Raw genomic sequence first — 20,424 nt, forward strand, 5'->3', positions numbered from 1 at the left:
AATAACAAGAATTCCTTGCTTGATTTTTTTTCTTCTGCTTGTTAAAATTTTCTGGGTACCACTTACAATGACTGAAATGTGTAGTACTTTTATGTATAAGGTTTTGTATAGCATCATTTTCACATAGGAATACCTATTAAATATATGCACATTATATATCATATGTTATATATTAATTGAAATCTTCATTTTATACAACATTGGCTTAAGTCTTTGTTTTTCCTGACTTAAGAATTCTTAATGATGACGTGAGACCAAAACAAACATCAAATATGTATATGCAGTATTTTTTAATTAGATTTGGAAGTCAGAAAAAACAAAGACTTAAGCCAATGTTGTATAAAAATGAAGATTTCAATTAATATATAACATATATATAATGTGCATATATTTAATAGGTATTCTTATGTGAAAATGATGCTATATGAAATCGTGTATTATAAAGTTACATTATTATAATTATATTGTATATTTATATTTTATTATATCATATCTAAATTTTGGTATATAAGCTAGATAAATCTAAGGCTGTAATAGATAAATAGGCCAACTATGGCAATTCTTATAAGCAAGGAGGGTATTTATGTATTTACTTTGATATATTTGGGAATGTGGAGCCCTTTTTTGTTATTTCAGAATTTCAAGTTGATTCTAAATAATGTTGCTGTTTTTGTATTCTTCTAAATTGAGGCTACCATGCAATTTTTCTTATAGCCATAAAATATTTTTGTACACAAAAATGTAGAGATGAATAGGTGTTCCTTGTTAATTTCTTTGTATAATCAAAAACATATGTCACTGAGCCTTCTTGTAATAGCCTTTACTTAGAAATTACTGAAAATGTTATTTTTTTCTTTTAACACGAAAGTTAAGTAGGTAATTTTATGTCATTGAAGTATTTTTTTCTGGAATTCAGAAATTAGAAAACTTATTTGAGAGTTATTAAAGGAACATTTTATTCCTTTTTTTTTCTTTAATCTTGGAAATATAAATAAGCTCTCTGGCCACTGAAGTTGTATAGGGAAATATGATTGTTTAGCCATTGGACAAAGAGAAGCATTAAGGGAATAAGATATCAATGAAACATTCCAATATCCTCATTTATTCCAGGGACTAGATGTTTATTTTATCTATATCTTTGTGTTTCTTAATTTTTGCAGCAGAAAATTAATATTTAACATAGACAGACTTTGAGTAAATGATGCTTGTACCAAGTAAAAGTTTTTTTTATGGAGGTAAAATAATAAACATCAGTGTGTATTTAATGTCTTATTTATTAATTATAACCTTGGGAATATACTTGTTATCTTTATAGGCTTTTATAGATAACTTTCAAGCAGCTAAACAAGCCTTTGCTGAGGCAACAGTTCAGGCAGCAGGAATGGCTGCTAGTGGTGTAAAAGAACTGGCACAAAGGAGTTCCAGATTGGCATTGGATGTTAATATCAAAGCCCCAGTTGTGGTCATCCCACAGTCTCCAGTTTCTGAAAATGTTTTTGTTGTTGATTTTGGACTAATTACAATGACAAATACATTCCATATAGTAACAGAGAGCCAAAGCAATCCCCCACCTATTATTGATTTGATAACAATAAAACTGAGTGAAATGCGACTATACAGGTAAGCTTTTCACAAGTATATTTGTGTAAAATGCAATCTTTTTCTAGCTTTTACATTAAAGGCTTTGGTATCTTGAGTATTCTGTTTACAGTGAGATTTTATTTTATTGTAACTGTAATTTTGTGATTGTCCCTTAGATATTTTTTGGCAAGAGCAATGATAAATCTTCAAGATTTTAAAAACCTAGAAAGTATTTGAAAATTTCTCCTTAGATAATTAGGAAAATGGTAACAGTTATTATATGAGGAAGTATATTTGTGCTTCCTGTAGTTCTTTAGAAATTGTAAGGCTGTGGAAGAAATAGGGGAATTTCTTATAGAGTACATTTATTCACTTTGCAAACACACTATTATCCAACTGTTCTGTCACCTTTGTGCTGTGGATCCCATGCTCTGATTGAAACAAACAAATAAACAGTAGCGTATAACCTTGTGTAATCACTGAGCATTGAGTAGGGGAGTAAATGAATATTCAACAGAGCTTTTAAACTGTGTCCTCTGTGTTTCTGTGCTGTTTCTAATCACTTGTTCTGGATTTAGTGTCCTATTTCTTTTCCAGTTTGATTTCCCCTCTGTACTTCTCATTTGCCCTATCTTATCGTTCTTCCTGTCGTTTTTCTTTGATCTCATTCTGTTATTTCTCTTTTCACTTAACTAACTCTCAATCTCTACTTCTTTTTGGCCTCTGGCTGATCTGTTTTTCCTTTCTCCCCCTTTTTCCATTAATTGAATATTTTTAAAACAGCTTTATTGAGAAATAATTGAGATATAATAAATTCCATATGTTTAATGTATACTGTTTGAAAAGTTTTGACTTAGATACATTTGTGACAGTTTATGTGCAATTGTAATATTTCTCCCTTAAATAGTAAGTAGAATTCACTAATGAAGCTGTCTAGGCCTAGAGTTTGCTCATGGGAGGTTATTAAAATATTAATACAATTTTCATTTCCTTAATAAACTTAGGGCTATTCAAGTTATCTTTTGTTAAATGATCTTTCCCAATTTTTTTAAAGGAATTTGTTCATTCCATCTAAGTTGTAGAATTTAATGGCATAAAGTTTTTTTATAACATTCCCTTATTTATTAATATGTGTAGTGATGTCAACTCACTCATTCTTGGCATTTGTAATTTATGCCTTTATGCTAATCAGTCTGGCTAGAGATGATCTTAAAGAACCAGGTTTTGCTTTTATTGTTTTCTCTATTGTTTTTCTGTTTTCTCTTACATTGATTTCTGATTTGGTATTTGTTTTTCCTTTTGTTTACTTTAACTTTGCTCTTTTTCTAAGTTTTTTAGGTGATAGCTGAGATTATTGATTGGAAATATTTCCTCTTTTCAAATATAAGCCATAGTGCTATAAGTTTGAGTGTTTTATATAGTGATATGAATTTTGAGTTACTCTCTGTAACTCTATGTTGCTCTCTTCTCTCTGGCATTTTTTTATATGAACTCTAGCTGCTTTGGTCTCTTTGGACCATCACCTCTATGTTTTCACCTTGGAGAGTTTGTTGGCCTTCTCCTAGGTTCCCTCTCCCTATGCCATGGCATCAAAACAGTAGTAAACCGTGGCAAGGGCTCACCTTGTTTTTGTCTCCATCTCTTTGGAATCGCTGTCCATTTTTTGATGTCCTGTGTTTTGAAAACTACTTTTAAATATATTTTTTCTTTTTGGGGGGGGAAGGGTTGTTTTAGGCAGGAGGGTAAATCTGGTTCATGTTACCCCATCTTGGATGGAAGGAGAAATTTCCATCAATTGAATATTTGAGGAATTATTAAGCACCAAATATATCCCAGTCACTATGCTAGGAACAAGAAACATAATAGTAATCTTTTTAAGGGCTTAATAAATAAGCCTCTTTGGGTTGTTGTAATAGGAACTATTTAATACAGTGAGCTGATGCATCAAAATAGGGATCACGTTTGGATTTTGGAAGGGTTGTAGAAAATAGGTAAAATGTAGACAAAACTGGGGGTTAGAAGAATAGTTTGGTAACTTCCAGTAATTTGTATAAGGATTATAGGTGACTTAGTCTAAGGTAGGAAAGTGAGGTAGTAGAGTGCTAACCAGTTATGAGAAATTTAAAAAGTCGAATAGTAATTGATTATTGAATAAATGGAATTAACAGAGAGGAGAAATTAAAAGTTACTCTAGGTTGCAGGCTGGGAAATCAGTATTTGGTGATAATGCACTTCACTTTGCTAAGACAGAGCAATGCAGAAAGAAACAGTGCAGATAGTAATGATTTCTTCAGTGGACAAAGTAGCTTGGAAGTGGTTGCATGACTTTTGTATGCAGAGAGATTGAAAGATATCTAGAAGGCAGTTAGATATATGTGTATGGATATTAGGAGAGTGACTGTTTAGATTTCTAGATTTGGGAATCTTTAGTAACATTTACTTATTATAGTTATTGAAGCCACTAGAATAAACAAGATCACACACGCAGAGCTTGTGGAATTGGACATTTGGGGAATAATGCTGGAATGCCAATATTTAAGAAATTGGTAGAAGAACTCTCAAAAGAGATTAAGAAGGAGTAGGCAGAAAGGTGAGAGAGAAACCAGGAGAATGCATTGAGGAAGTGTTGGGGTCCTGTTGATGTTGTTAACCATGAATTAATAGTATATGATTTTTTTTCATTCAGTACTTGGTATTTTGTATTGAGAATCTAATAGTTGGATTCAGGCAAGACTGAATTTTTGCCAAGACTAAAGGTAGTGGGACAGGATTTTAATGATTGAGAGTCATATTGATGAATGATGGAGAGGGAAGAAGTTAAAAGACAAGAGGGTACTGAGAGTAAAAGAATGTAAAGAGGGGTTTATAGAGTGGAGATTCAACAATATCATAGTCTTCAAAAATAAGCACTAAGTTGTTGATAAGATGATAGCACAAGTAGAATGTGATAAAACTGGATTTTATTGTTTTCAAAGGAATAATAGAGTTGGGAAGTGTCATTACAAATTAAGAAAAATTGTTTCTATCTCTTACCCTGAGATAGGTAGGGTGTTGGAGAAAAATTGGCCTCTATTATATAAAAATCCATGGACAGTCAGGTTTCAGTTAAGATAAGAAATAAATGATAACATCTAGGGAAGACACTAGAAAATATAGCATGATTTCTTCAGGTCCAGGTATTTCAGAAATTATAGGGAAATATTGAGGTGAGAGACTTTTCATAGTGGGCTGAAGATATGGAGTAATAATTATAAGTTTCAGGTGAGGTGGTTCATTAACCTAGAGTTTAAACTGTGTAAAAGTCTGAATTTACTAAAAAGAGAATATTATATGTCTATATTTAATCACACCTTACTTGATTTCAAGAAATGTTAGATGTAAATTAGGTGTAGGTCTGCATTTAAAAATAGATTATTTACTGTTAAGTGTTTACAAATATCTGTAGAACATTAAATCATATTTATTATTTTTATGTCCAAAAAAGGATTTTTTTAACTGAGAATGAGCATAAAAGGTTGCTGACAATCTTTTGACTACCCAAAGATAGCTATTAGATGTATTGATATATTTGTTCTAGTTCATTATATCTGTGTATATATTTAATTTAAGTAAAATTAGAATTATATTTTATATTTTCTGTTGTAAATTGCTTTTTTCCATAATAATATGCTGTAATTATTTTTCCATGTTGTTATTTTTAGTGCATTATTTTTTCTAAGTATTTTATTCTTTAGTTTTTTAAAAATTAATTTGCCTTTTGTTAGAAATTTATGTTGATTCTAATTTTTTTGCAGTTACCAATAATACTATAATTGTGATTTATATCTTTGTTCATCAGTACTTATGTGATTGTCTACTCATTTCTTTGGGATAATTTATTTCCTTAGGATGAATTCCTAGCAATAGGATTACTCAGTTACAGTGTATAACTAATTTTTTCTGAAATAATTTTACCCTTTTTTTTTGATACAGAATCTCACTCTGTTGCCCGGGGTAGAGTGCCATGGCATCAGCCTAGCTCACACCAACCTCAAACTCCTGGGCTCGAGCGATCCTCCTGCCTCAGCCTCCCGAGTAGTTGGGACTATAAGCGAATGCCACCATGCTAGGCTAATTTTTCTATTTTTAGTAGAGACTGGGTCTCACTTTTGCTCAGGCTGGTCTTGAACTCCTGAGCTCAAGTGATCCTTCCGCCTCGGCCTCCCAGAGTGTTAGGATTACAGGCATGAGCCACTGTGCCCAGCCTGAAATAATTTTAAAATAATTGATATTTAAAAATATATGGGCCGGGCACGGTGGCTCACGCCTGTAATCCTAGCTCTGGGAGGCCGAGGCGGGTGGATCGCTCGAGGTCAGGAGTTCGAGACCAGCCTGAGCAAGAGTGAGACCCTGTCTCTACTAAAAATAGAAAGAAATGATCTGGCCAACTAAAAATATATATATACAAAAAAATTAGCCGGGCATGGTGGCGCATGCCTGTAGTCCCAGCTACTCGGGAGGCTGAGGCAGTAGGATCGCTTGAGCCCAGGAGTTTGAGGTTGCTGTGAGCTAGGCTGATGCCACGGCACTCACTCTAGCCCGGGCAACAAAGTGAGACTCTGTCTCAAAAAAAAAAAAAAAAAAAAATAATTACAGCTTCTTAGAAAGCACGTGAAGAAAAACAAGTATTATATTTGTGACTACCTGTATTCTCGTTTATACATTAATCCAATTTCTTGAATGCAATTTTGCAAATATTTGTTGACAAGGTAACATATGCCAATTATCTGAGCTAAGTGCTGACAACACAGCAAAGAATAAGGTAAACGTAGTACTTGTCCTCATGAAGCTTTCCTTCTGATTGGAACCACAGAGAACACAATAAACTATTAAAATGCAATATATTAAATGCGATAATGGAAAAAGTTCAAGGTACTTGTGGGAGCACATAGGAAAAATATCTAACCCAGTTGTAGGGTAGTACTGATAAGAAAAGTTTTTCCAGAGGAAGTAATCTTTTGACATAGCAATTTTCTTTCTTACAGTTTAGTTTGTTCAAAGGAAAGAAATTTACTCAAAAATATGTACAGAGATAATGATTCAAGTATTTATTACAGTGAAAAATTGGAAACAACATAAAATTTTAATAATAGGTTAATTAAATAAATGACTATGGTATATAGCCATATTGGCTATATATAATATATGGCTATATATAACACATAGCCATATATTGTAATACATAGCTATTAAAATTATATATGCAGCATAGTACTGTTAGATTCCTTAACTTATTACTGCTAAGTGGAGACTGCAAGCATGCATGCACGTATAAGTATAATGTTACTCTATAGTTCATTCATAAAATGATTTGACACCAGGCATTCTGAGAGAGCCTTGATGAACTCCCATATTTCTCTCCCATTGAGTAAACCATAGCTAAAATTCTGTAGTCATAGCTTCATACCCTACTTTAAGAATTTGCCGTCCATTAAAATATGTGTATATCATTGAGGAGTAACACTTTGAGATTGTCACTTAAAGGTTCAGTGGAAGGCTTCCATGATCACATTGCCACTTGAAGGAGTTCAGTGACCTGCTACTCTTTTCTTTGTTCCTGAGCATCAGACCTAGCTTTGTAAGTGCTTGGAAAGGCAAATATGGTTCAGTTTAATATGAAATTGTATATATTCAGCTATTTTGATTCACAGAAATAGAAATTTCGTATGGTGCTACTTATTTCTTATAAAGTAAAAGGGATATGTAGTGTTTTGTTACATATCTAAGTTAGTGAATTAAAATATTTTTTAATGAGGTCTTACATAATGTTTGTTTACAAATTATATAAAGATTCTTATTTTAATGGTTTACTATACAAATTACATATTTTTGGCACTTTTTACTGTATTGCAAAATCCTATTTTAATAATTCATTTTTGTGTAATGTGGAAAACTTCAGATGAGACAAAGTCACCTGGGTTTCTAGTGGGATGGAGCATCTCTCATTTTGACATAGAAAAGCCTGATGGATTTTATTTTTCTCTTTATATGCAACAAATTAATTGATTTCTGCTATTTGTATATAAAATGGTAAATTTAAGCTAATCTTTTTCTTTTTTTACTATCTGAATGTATATGAAACAATTCAAAACAATTTTATTTCTACTTACAGATCTCTATTTATTAATGATACATACCAGGAAGTACTGTATCTATTACTGCCATTAAATCTTGAAGTCATTGTTGAGCGAAATTTATGCTGGGAGTGGTATCAGGAAATTCCTTGTTTTAATGTAAATGCTCAGCTAAAACCCATGGAGGTAACTTTTGGATGCTTATTGATTTGTTTTGTTTATTGAAAAATATTGCTAGGGAACATAAGATTTTGTTTTTGATGGAATTTATATACATACAAACACCTTGGTCAGAATTGAAGGGTGGCTATATTAACCTAGAATTCATTTAACAGTCTCCATTCATTCTTTGAACAAATATTGGAGTGTCTACTATGTGCTAAGGCCTGATCTCTGTGATAGATAACTGGAGATACAGTGACAAGGAAGCTATGACATTGTCTCTGACTTCATGGAACTTACCAGTGTAAGGGTTGGTGTTGATAGTGATCTGGAAGGTGTAGTAGTACTTAGGTAGTAAAAAAAAAGTGAACAGACACATAATAAAAATAATTATAAATTGTAGTAACTTTCATGAAGGAAACATACAACATGGTGCTCTTAAATAGTCAATTAGATACATTAATATCAAATTTATTGGAGAGGTCTAGGCTAGAAACACTAATTTGGAAGTCATCAGCATATAGATGGTATTTAAAGCCATGGGAATGTATGAAATAACTCAGAAAAACAGTATATAAAAGAAGAGAAAGTGCCATAAAAATGGATAAGTTGAATTTATGTAGCTTTATCTCCTTATTGGTTGACATTGCTTCACAGATCTCTAATGGAACTGTCCACAAGTTTATATTTTTCCCTCTTGACTAGATGAAAGTCAAAACTATCTGACATGGTTTGCTAAAGTGACATCAACATGTACTCTGGGAGATTTCTTTAAGAAACCTACTTAACAAATCTCCTCTCTCATTTTCCTTTCTATTTCTCTCTGTAAACATTTTATTTAAAACCATCATGTTAGAGATTTCAGAGTTTTAAGTCAAAAGTATATTCAGAGCTTAAGACATGATATCAATTGAAAATCTTTAAGCTCTTAGTGTGTAAGATAATATGGGCGCATTAACTCTGTGGTCTCCAGTGGGCCTTGTCTTGTTAGGAACCTAACAGACCTGTTAGGAACCGGAACCACCTGAGGGCCCCCCCCCCCATCCATGGAAAATTTTCTTCTATGAAACTTAGGAAGCGGGGTGGTGCATACAGAAGGTGAGCGGCAGGCGAGGAGCGAAGCTTCATCTGTATTTACAGCCACCCATTTCCCATTGCTCGCATCACTGCCTGAAGCCCCCCCTTCCCCTGGTCCATGGAAAAATTGTCTTCCATGAAAATGGTCCCGAGTACCGAAAGGTTGGGCGCCGTAGCTTTAACTTATAGGGTTGAAGATGGAAAGTATCTTCTTAAGATAAGTATTTGAAGTCTCCCCTCTTTATATTGGTAAGACAGCAGATCAACAGATAGAAGCTTATAAAACATAAGTAGCGTGTTCCACCCAGCATGCTGAGAAAATCCTCACTCCACTGGGCCCAGTTATTAGGCAGTTTGTGTGGAGCAGCAGAGACTTTCCCTCATTCTTTCCCAGGGAGAATCCATGCAGAATGTTCAGGTGATGCTGCAGACCATCTGTAAATGTCTGGGCAGTCTTCTGGAGAAGACCTACTAGGGTGAAATTGGGTCTTCTCTTACCCTAATCCACCTGAGCAGTTAGCAGCTGTTGTCCCTCTTGGTTCTCATCCTCTTGAGTAGGGAGAGGCCAGAATCAGTCTTGGAGAAGTCAGCTAATCTAATGCCTATAGATCAACTGCTGCTTGTGATTTCTGATTTCTCAGATGTTTGAACATTGTACACATAGCCTATTTTGACATGTAGGTGCCACAGATCAGCAACCTCGAGACCCTTACATTTCTTTCAACTTCCTCCTCTGAGCTCCTGGCAAGAGTGAAGGAAGAGTGAATGATTAATATCAGTATTTAGAGGGCATTCAGTAGACATATATTAATTGAAAAATGTGGCTTAGAAGTTGTAATAAATTTCAGTTTATTAATTTATGTGAATATACTGTTTTTGCAATGCTTGCTGCATAATAACATAATAAATGTCATAAATAAAAATATGAAGGAATCAAAGTTTAAAAAAAACCCAAACATAAGTAGCATTAATAAGGTACCCATGAACTTGATTTTAAAACACTAGATTAGTATGTCATCTTTGAAATGCAGTCAAAGGAAGCCTGATGCAAATAAAACTGTTAAATTTTGTGGAATTAAAATTATTCCCTTGGGGTTATAACAACTAGAAATACAAGTGAATTTTTTAAAACATTTTGACAAAGTGAGCCAAAAGTAACTTAAGAAAACTGTCATGGTTAAACATATCAGTTTAAAACTCAAAGATCTTTTTTATATTATTGCTGTTGTATTAGGATACTTCAGAGAAAGAGAACCAACAAGTGTGTGTGTGTATGTGTGTGTGTGTGCGCACGCGTACGTGCATGTAGATGGAGAGAGAAGGAGAAAGAGATTTATTGTAAGGAATTGGTGCACATGATTGTAGATGCTAGTAAGTTAAAATCTGTGGGGTAGGCAGGCAGGATGGATACCCAGGGTAAAGTTGGTATTGCAGCTTGAGTCTAAAGGCAGTCCACTGGCAGAATTTTTGCTTGGAGGAGGTCAGTCTTTTTTCTGTTGAAGGCCTTCAACTTATTGATTGTGTGAGGTCCACCCGCATTCTGGAGGGTAGTCTGGTTTACTCAAAGTCTACTAATTTAAATGTTACTCTCATCCAAAAAATGCCTTCACAGAAACATCTAGAATAATGTTTGACCAAATATCTAAGCACTGTGACCGAGCCAAGGTGATATATAAAATTAACTATCACAGGTGTCAAGATGGGTCTTATGCTGTTGCTTTTAGGCTAAATTCATAATACTTGAGATTTGAAGTTAACTCTTTGAGTTCTTTAAGTATGTGTGGACCTTCGTATGTTACTTAACCATTTAACCTCAGCTTCTTACAAAATCAGGATTATTTTCTATATACCTAGCACTTTTGTGGGATTCAAATAAAATAATTCATATAAAATACATTGTGAATTATTTTTTGTTATAAAAATGTATACTGTATTATTTTTGATTATTCTATATTTGTAAAATGAAGTGCTTACTAATCAAAAAATCAAAAGTAGCTAGATGACTACTTAAAGATGAAAGTTCATTTTAAAGGTTTAAAATTACTAGATTTGGTACATCCATAACAAATCATTTTGTATTCATAGCTTCATTGGTATTGACATCTAATTTAGTTCTGTATTTTACAAGCTACTAAAGATCACATGGCTATATAGAAAACTGAATATTCAGTTAAGAAAAATCTTTAATGCATTAACAACTGATGTTGTAGACTGTGGTCCGTAACCCCCAGGCCGAGGAGCTGCACTGCCCTGTTCCTCCCCACCCCCATGGAAAAATTAACTTCCATGAAACTTAGAAACCAGGATGGGGGAGCAAGCGAAGCTTCGTCTGTATTTATAGCTGCTCTCCATCGCTCACATCAGCACCTGAGCTCCGCCTCCCCCACCCCACCCACCCCTGGTCCATGGAAAAATTGTCTTCCATGAAACAGGTCCCTGGTGCCAAAAAGGTTGGGGACCACCATGAGGATTGAAGTGAAGTAGGCTTTCATTTTCTCATATGAGAATTTGAACTACTCTCTGAAGTACAGCAATGTTAAAAAGAGCAAATCTTTTTTTTTTTAACAGTTCATTCTCAGTCAAGAAGATATAACAACTATTTTTAAAACATTACATGGCAATATATGGTATGAAGAAGGTGGTAGTGCCTCACCTGCTGTCATAAAAGACCAAAGTAGTGTTACTAGTGGAGTTACTAATGCTTCACACCATTCAGGAGGTATGTTCTTAACCTTAAATTAGTTCCTGCCTTCCTCTCTTTCTCTCTTTTGTGATTTCTCCCTTCCCTACCCTCCTCTACCCTCCTCTTTTTCTTTTCTCTTTCTTCTCTTTCCCCACTTCCCCCTCCTTCCGTTCTTTCCATTTTTTTCTCTAGTTTTGGGTAAAGTAGGATTTATAAATCTTTCCAATCAACTAATTCTATTCAGGCATCTCTAAATTGTTTATGTTATTAGTCATTCTGTTGATTTTTTTTTTTGAATCAAAGTTCCTCATCCTGTTGTAACAAAATTCCTTAATATTTATTCTTATTTAATTATCTATGTGATTAAGCTAGAAGGTAATTGGTTTTCATTAAAAAGGAATTCAGAATGCTTTAAAGAAAAAAAGGCACATGGAAGAGTATTGTAAAGAAGAAAAGTAGCATAAATTCCACATAGTATGTAGGATGAGGAGTTAACCACATTAAATAACTGATATAGAGGGAGACATTTTCTGTTCTTAACAAAGAAAAATGCTACTATATATTATACTGTGGCACACAAGTGAAGTGGACTAAATTTTGCATGATTTTGAGCCATTATTGGAATGTGAGAAGAAAGGATCTCTTCATTTTTGAGATACACATTTGTTGTGACAGTGTATCAGCAGAGATGGTATTACAATAAACTGTAAGTCTCTTCATTGAAAAATATCACATAGTCAAATAACACATGGAAGACTTGCTATATAAATAAGAAAGCAAATGTTATTAACTATGATAACATAGAAATAAAAACATAACTGACCAAAGCTGGAAGGAGGAAAATGGGACAGATGAAGGAAATGTTAAGGGCTTAAATAGCAGGAAGTATAAAGTAATGTCTAAAATTGATGGACCAAAAAATAAAGATTTGAATGTATTACTATTTTACTCATTTTCTTCTGGAAATCTTTACACATATACGAAAGTAGAGGAAATAAGGTAATGAACCCACATGTACTCATCACTCAATTTCAACAATTAGTATAGCATGTGGTTGCTTTTATTACTGCTCTAACTCTGCTCTTCTCTTTTCCTCCAACCCTAGATTATTTTAAAACAAATCTCAGTGTTACAACATTAATTGCTACTTATCTATAATCAATAAGGACTTTACTTTTTAAATATAGTAACATAATCACCACTAAAAATTAGCATTGCTTTCTTAAAACTATGAAAATATCCAATTGGGGTTCATATTTCTCCAGAATGTCTCATAACTGTCTTGATACCAGTTTTGTTTTTTTAATAGTAAAGATAGAAGGGTCAATTCACAAAATATATTCACAAAAATTGAAGTAAAAAAGAAAATACTCATATATAGAATCATAGCTGGAGATCTGAACACACCACTCTTAGTAATTGATAGGATATAGACCAAAAAAATCACAAGAATATAGAGGACTTAAACACTGTCAACAAACTTGACCTAATTGATATTGATGTAGTATTGAACTCAACAATTGGAGAATATACTTTTTTAAAAAAAGATTTCTGGAATGTTCACAAAAATATGCCATTTGGAGGGCTGTAAAGTTTTCTGACCACATGGGATTAAATTAGAAGTCAATACAATAGGCTATGAAAAAAGCTTGAGCTATTTGGATATTACATAATTTCAAAGTAACCCATGGGTCAAAAAGAAAGGGGAAGGGGAATTAGGAAATCATTTGTACTGAAGGATAATGAACATAATCTGTCAAAATTTATGGGATGCAACTAAAGCAGTGGTGAAAGAAGTTTTTATCTGTGAAAGATATTAGAAAAGAGCAAGAGTTTTAAAATCAAAGATCAAATCTTCTACATCAAGAAACTAGAAAAAGAAGAGCAAATGAAACCCAAAGTAAATAAAATGAAGACAGCAATAAAAATAAGAATAAAAACCAACAAAAGAGAAACAGATGAACAACAGAGAAAATTAACAAAGTCAGAAAATTGTTTTTATTGGAATGACTAATAAAATTGATAACCCCAGCAAGGCTGATGATAGAAAAAGAGAGAACACAAATTTCCAATATCCAGAAATAGATTACTACAGATCACTACCAGGACGATAATGTGGATATTATGAATAATTTTGTGACAATGAATACTAAAACATGGATGAAGTGTACAAATTTCTTGGAAGGCACAATTTGCCAAAGCTGTCAGAAGAAGAAATAGAACATCTGACTAGCCCTGTATCTATGAAAAGAATTAAATTTTACTGTTGAATTCTATTAAATGTTTAAGTTAGAAATAATACCAGTGTTATACAAAGCCTTTTGGAAACTAGAGGAGGAGGGAACACTTCCCTAATTATTATAGAAAGCAAATATCACCCTTATTAAAAACAGAAAAATCCCCTTCAAGGAAAGAATATCACATACCAATATTCCTCATGAACACAGAAAAAAATCCTCACATACTAGCATATTAAATTTATCAATAAGGATATAAGAATACTTCATCTTGAGTAAGAATTATCCTTAAATGCAAAGTTGGTTTAACACTTAAAAAGTTAATATAACTCACCAAATTATAACAGGGTAAACGATAAAAATAATATGATCACCTCAATAGATGCAGAAAAAGTATTGGACAAAATACAGTGCCTATTCATGATAAAACTAAAATTATCTAAAAGGTATACTTAATGGTAAAATGTTGGAAATTTTCTCTCTAAAATAGGAGTAAGGCAGGGATGTCCACAATCACCATTTCTGTCCAACGTTCACTAGCAGTCATTGACAGAACAATAAGACCAAAAAAAGGATTAATGGGTCTATGGAGCAGAAAGAAGTAAAAATGTCTTTTTTCTCAGACAGCGTGATCAATTACTTAGAAGACCCTACAAAGTCTTCAAGAAATTTGTAGAATTAATGAATTTAGTATTTTTAACAATATATATGTATATATTTTGTATATATATAGTCTTATATAACAACATATGAGGCTAAAGTGTAAAAATGTCATATTAATAATTATTGGGAAATAAAATTTTAAAAATATTATTTGCAGTAGCATCAAAAAACATACTTAGAAAGAAGTTTAACAAAAAAACATCTAAGACCTTCCACTGAAAAATATTATACACTGATGAGAGAAACTAAATATGTGGATAGGTGTATATAACCGTGTATGTGGATTGAAAAATCTCAGTTTTGTTAAGATATTTTTCACCACATTGATCTATAGATCGAACATAATTCCAATCAGACTTTTATTTTAGTAGAAAAGGAAAGATTGCTTTTAAAATTTATACAGAAATCTTAAGGACCAAAACAATATTGTGAAAGAAGAATAAGGATTTATATGATCTAATTTTTAAAATTTCTATAAATTTATAATGAGTGATATGGTATTGGCATAGCATAGACAAATGGGTTGGTGGAAGAGAATAGAGTCTATTAGATACACAAATATAGTCAGTTCATTTTCAGCAAAGTTTATTCAATAGGGAAAGGGTAGGCTTTTAACAAATGGTGTTGTCACAAACTAGGTAAATGTGGGAAAAATTCAACCTTGTCCCTTCACACTGTACACAAAAATTAATTTTTGAAATTGATGAAAGATGTAAATTTAAAAGCTAAAACATTTAAACTTCTGGAAGAAAACATGGAAGAATATTTTTATTGATTATGAGGTAGCCAAAGATTTTTTAGATAAATACCGAAGCGCTAAACATGTAAGAAAAACTATATGAAGGAGACTTCATCAAAATTGTAAATTTCTGCTCATCAAAGATAGTAAAAAGTCAAGCCACAGTCAGACTTGAGACAGATTTGTGATATGTGCATCCGACATTGTTCTTATATCCATAATATATTAGAACCCTTATACGTCAACTGCAACTTTAAAAAAACAAAATAATGACCAAAAGATTTGGATATTTGAGAGAGGATGCTATATAAATGGACAGTAAACACATGAAAAATTGTTAATGTGCTTACTTCGTAATTATGTATTATTATACAATAATTATTTATCAGGAAACATCAGTTTACCATGCTAGTTAAATTTTAGAAGACTGACAACACCAAAGGTTGACAAGAATGTGGAACAGCTGAAACTCTCACATATTGCTGCTAGCAACGTGAAATAGTATTACCACTGTGTCAAAGAGTTTGGCAGGTAACATATACCTAACTATAGCAGAGCAATTCCAGGCCTGGGTATTTGCCCCTACCCTTCTTCAAAATAAGTGCATATATACACTTAATTAATGACTTATTTAATGACTTAAATAAGATTTATTCATAGTAGCCAAAACCTGGAAACAACCCAAGTATTCATTCATAGGAGAGTGGATGAACTGTTTATCTTCATTAGCTGTAAGAAAGAGTGAACTGGTACATGAAATAACGTGGATGAATCTCAAAAACATTATGTTGGCTGAAAGAAGACAAATATGAAATATTAATAATATAATCTAAATTACTCCATTTATATGGAATTTGAGAACAGACAAAACTAATCTGTAGTGGTTGAAATTAGAATGGTAAAGAAGTTGGGATTGGCTGGAAAGGGGTAAGAGGGAACTTTCTGGAGGGAAGTAAATGTTTGATATGTTAATTGGAGTGTTGGTTACATGGAAATATACATTTGCCAAATTTCATCAAATTGTTCAGGTAAGATCTGTATATTTTACTATATGTAAATTTTATCATACTTAAAAGTAAGTTACCTGATGGGGTGGTACTTGTCTCTGTAGTGGGTAGAATAAGAATTAGAAATTGCTGTGTTTTCATTTAAAGTTCATTTAATATATACCATGTCATGTAATACTTTGATTCAGAATTTAAATGTAGGAAACAAATTTTAGATCCTTCTAATTAGCAGAACAATTTTTAAAATGTCATCAATATCTTGTTTGGTTTTAGTTTTTTAAAGTAGAATTTGAATACTCAACTATGTGGCAGATACTTTAGTATGCATTTTATATGTGCTGTTTTACTTAATCCCCATAACAAACCCAATGGTTAGTTCTATTTCCATTTTACAAAAGTGGAAACGGAAGCAGCCAGAGGAAAGAGATGCACCAAGTGTTCAATTAATATTCCCAGCTTGGCGTGGTGGCTCATGCCTGTAATCCCAACACTTTGGGAGGCTGAGATGGGAGAATCACTTGAGCCCGGGAGTTTGAGACCAGCCTGAGCAAGAGTGAGACCCCGTCTCTACAAAAAAATAGAAAAATTAGCTGGTATGGTGGCAGATGTCTGTAGTCCCAGCTGCTCGGGAGGCTAAGACAGTAGGCTTGCCTGAACCCAGGAGTTTAAGGTTGCAGTGAGCTATGATGATGCCACTGCAGTCTAGCTTAGGCAACAGAGACCCTCTTAAAAAAAAAATCCCCAAATTATTATGGAAAGAGCCCTAAGCCAGGAGTAGTTACTGAGTTCCACATCTGAATTTTCTATTCTTTTTCATTTTCTCAGGTGTCATTTTGCTGTATTCATTTAGTTTATAATTCTGTTAAATCTGTTTTAAGATTATTTTAATGAGCTACTTTTCATGATTTTTTTTTTAATTCAATAACTTAAATTTTTCCAAGGGAACACTGTGGTGACAGCTGCTGTGGTAGAAGTACATTCACGTGCCTCACAAGTTAAAACAACACTAAATATGAGTTTCAGAACTGATTATCTTACCATGGCACTGTATAGTCCAGGTCCTGAACAGGTAAGTTGAGGGAGAAAAGAAAATGTACTCATTTGTGAAAAATTATATATAGGTGGATGTTTATTAAATAACAGTTGTTAATATTTCATGTGCATTTTGTAGTGTCTGTTTCTCTGAGAAATATGGTTGATCTTTTCACTTTAATAGTAATCTTAACCAATGTGAAAAATAACATTTAAAATTAAAGCAGCTGTATAATTTTTGGCCTTTCATTAGAGAGTCCTTTGGAGATAGAGGTATTTGATGTTTTGTATAAACAGAGGCAATAATTTATAGTAGTGCATATCATAAAATATGCTTTAGGCTTATGTTTTTGTATAATTTTTGTATTGATTTCTCCTTCCATAGGCTCCATTTACAGGTGTTCGTGATCCTTCTTTGAAACTTGCTGAATTTAAATTGGAAAATATAATAAGTACTGCAAAAATGTATACAGATGACTCAACATTTTCTTCCTTCTCATTAAAAAACTGTATTTTAGATGATAAAAGGCCTCATGTCAAGAAAGCAACTCCTAGGTGTGTATTGTAATAGTGTTCTAAGGTTTGACTTGAGAAATGGTTGATATATTTTATAGAACTTATCCCCAAAGTTGCATGTTCATTTTGTGGGTGCAAACCTAAGATCTTCAAAGCTTCAGTTTAATCACATCATAGTACTCAGTTAACATTTAAAATGTGCTGGTTCAGTTATGTGCTATTCTTACTGGATAGTTGATAGATTGGTTGAATAAGTGGAACTAATTAGTGCAATTAAATTGGTTTTTACATTCTCTAATATAAATTGCATTCTGTAATATAAACCTAATGTAAATTATTATTAACCCACGCTAATTGCAATGGGGAAATGCATGAAAAATTGAAAAGAAAAGATACAATGAGATTCAAACTGTGATAATTTGTTAAACGTACATTTCCTAATTTATGAAACAGTTGTGCTTCAGAAATTTGTAAGTCCGTTACTTCGAACACTTTGTGAATCTTCCCGAAGAGGCATGACTTCAGAATGCTTGTTTGTTGCCAGTGAAAGTCTGAGTTTTATTGTATGTTTGGTTATTTGTAAATATTCATACTACATAGGAATTGTTATTGTGTTTTTCAGAATGATAGGATTGACAGTTGGGTTTGACAAAAAAGACATGATGGATATAAAGTACAGGAGAGTCAGAGATGGTTGTGTGACTGATGCAGTCTTTCAGGAAATGTATATTTGTGCAAGTGTGGAATTTCTGCTGACGGTTGCAAATGTCTTTTTGGAGGCCTACACCACAGGCAGTGTTGTAAAAACCAGTGTTCAAACATGGACTTCTAAGGAAGAAGGTTAGTTATTGGCTAAAATATTTAATATCTGTATTATTAAAGTGCTACAATAGCACTTACCTTGATTAGCCTTTTAAATAATCAGGGTAAATGCATTAATAAATTAAAATCTTTACTTTTCAGAGAAAAACCTTAGTGTATTTTCTGGGAGGATGTGTAGTTTGCATTTTCTTTGAAAGTGTGAATGTATATTTTTCTGAAATATATATTTTGAAAGTGTTCAAAAATTATGAGAACTATGTTAGAATAAGTAATTATACTTCTCAGTAGGTAGTAATTTGAATTTGTTGGTGAAAGAAAACAAGCAGGGAGAATAATTAGCTGGCCACTCCTTTTCACAATTAAAGATAGTATTTCCATTTAAAGTATTCTTATTTATTTATTTGTTTTTTTCAGACAGGGTCTTGCTTTGTTGCCCAGGCTACAGTGTAATGGCGTCATTGTAGCTCACTGCCTTCTGAAACTTCTGGGCTCACGTGATCCTTCTGCCCCAGCCTCCTGAGTAACTGGGACTACAGGCATGTGCCACCATGCCCAACTAATTTTTCTATTTTTTTATAGAGACAAGGTCTTTCCATGTTGCTCAGTCTGGTCTCAAACTTTTGGCCTCAAGTGATCCTCCTACTTTAGCCTACCACAGTGCTAGGATTATAGATGTGAGCAACCACACGTGGCCTATTTTTTTTAATATTTATTTCTAGCTCTTAACATATATTAATAGCTTTTCTATTAGCCTTGTGCGTATTTCATTCATTGTGGCATGGTAGAAAGTGTCAAATTGAGAGTTGGAAACTGATTAGTTTCTAGCTCTGCCATCCAATAGTAGTTTTTTCTCCCATATTTTTTAATATTCTTATCTCTATAGCTTCTTAAAATCTTTATTATGAGAGTTGTAGGAGATTCCTTTGGGATCTAAGATTATTTTATTTTGTACTTAACATGAGAAAACAATTTTGCATAAATAATAAACTATTCATAAGCAGTATATATAACATATTCATAAATATTTTAAAGTATTAATTTATTTTTGTTTTAGTACCTATACAGGAATCAGATAAGTGGGAAATTAATATTATTATTAAAAATCCTGAAATTGTATTTGTGGCTGACATGACAAGAAATGATGCTCCTGCCTTAGTCATTACAACGCAATGTGAAATTTGCTATAAAGGTGACCTTGAAAACAGTACAATGACTGCTGCCATTAAAGATCTTCAAGTGAGAGCATGCCCGTTTCTTCCAGTCAAGAGAAAAGGCAAAATCACTACTGTGAGTTAACTATTTAATTATCTGCTTGATTGTAAACTATTTTGGATTTAGTATATACCACTTTAGGAAATGAAAATTACCCGCATGCTTTCCAACCGAGCCCGGTAAAATATCTTTCTTTCTGTTTGGAGAGCCAAATTAAGAATATTACTTACCAGCTTGGAAACTCTTTTCATTCTTCCAGATGCTGCTCATTGTTATTTATATTTGTGTGAATATTCTCACTAAAAAGTTGGTTTCGTCTTGACACTTCAATTAAGATCTTACTCTGACTTTCTAACCATGTCAATTCCAAAGTGCTCTTTGGCCTTTAAGACTTTCTGCCAATTGTCTGCTGTATTGTTTCAGTTTTATTATTTTAATTTTTTCCTCTTATTTGGATGTTTTTGCTCAGATAGTGCTTTTTTTTTATTTCCATGTGCTTTATCTGAACCTTCAGCAATTTACTTTGACATACCTCACACTTGTATTTTACTCTCTAGTAACCTCTTGGCCTTCCTCCTCT

At 32.9% G+C, this 20,424-nt stretch overlaps 1 protein-coding gene across 3 annotated transcripts in view; it reads left to right on the top strand.

The window, feature by feature from the left end:
* VPS13A (vacuolar protein sorting 13 homolog A) overlaps positions 1-20,424 on the top strand; it is a 197,911-nt gene that overhangs the window by 95,650 nt on the left and 81,837 nt on the right. For all 3 annotated transcript variants that reach the window (XM_045562601.1, XM_045562603.1, XM_045562602.1), the window contains exons 33-39: positions 1,316-1,620; positions 7,733-7,880; positions 11,502-11,652; positions 17,204-17,331; positions 17,680-17,849; positions 18,433-18,650; positions 19,687-19,919. In XM_045562601.1, coding sequence (XP_045418557.1) covers positions 1,316-1,620; positions 7,733-7,880; positions 11,502-11,652; positions 17,204-17,331; positions 17,680-17,849; positions 18,433-18,650; positions 19,687-19,919 — 1,353 coding nt within the window. The remainder of the gene's footprint in view (positions 1-1,315; positions 1,621-7,732; positions 7,881-11,501; positions 11,653-17,203; positions 17,332-17,679; positions 17,850-18,432; positions 18,651-19,686; positions 19,920-20,424) is intronic.

The sequence above is a fragment of the Lemur catta genome, chromosome 10 (genome assembly GCF_020740605.2).
Source record: "Lemur catta isolate mLemCat1 chromosome 10, mLemCat1.pri, whole genome shotgun sequence".
NCBI lineage: Eukaryota > Metazoa > Chordata > Mammalia > Primates > Lemuridae > Lemur > Lemur catta.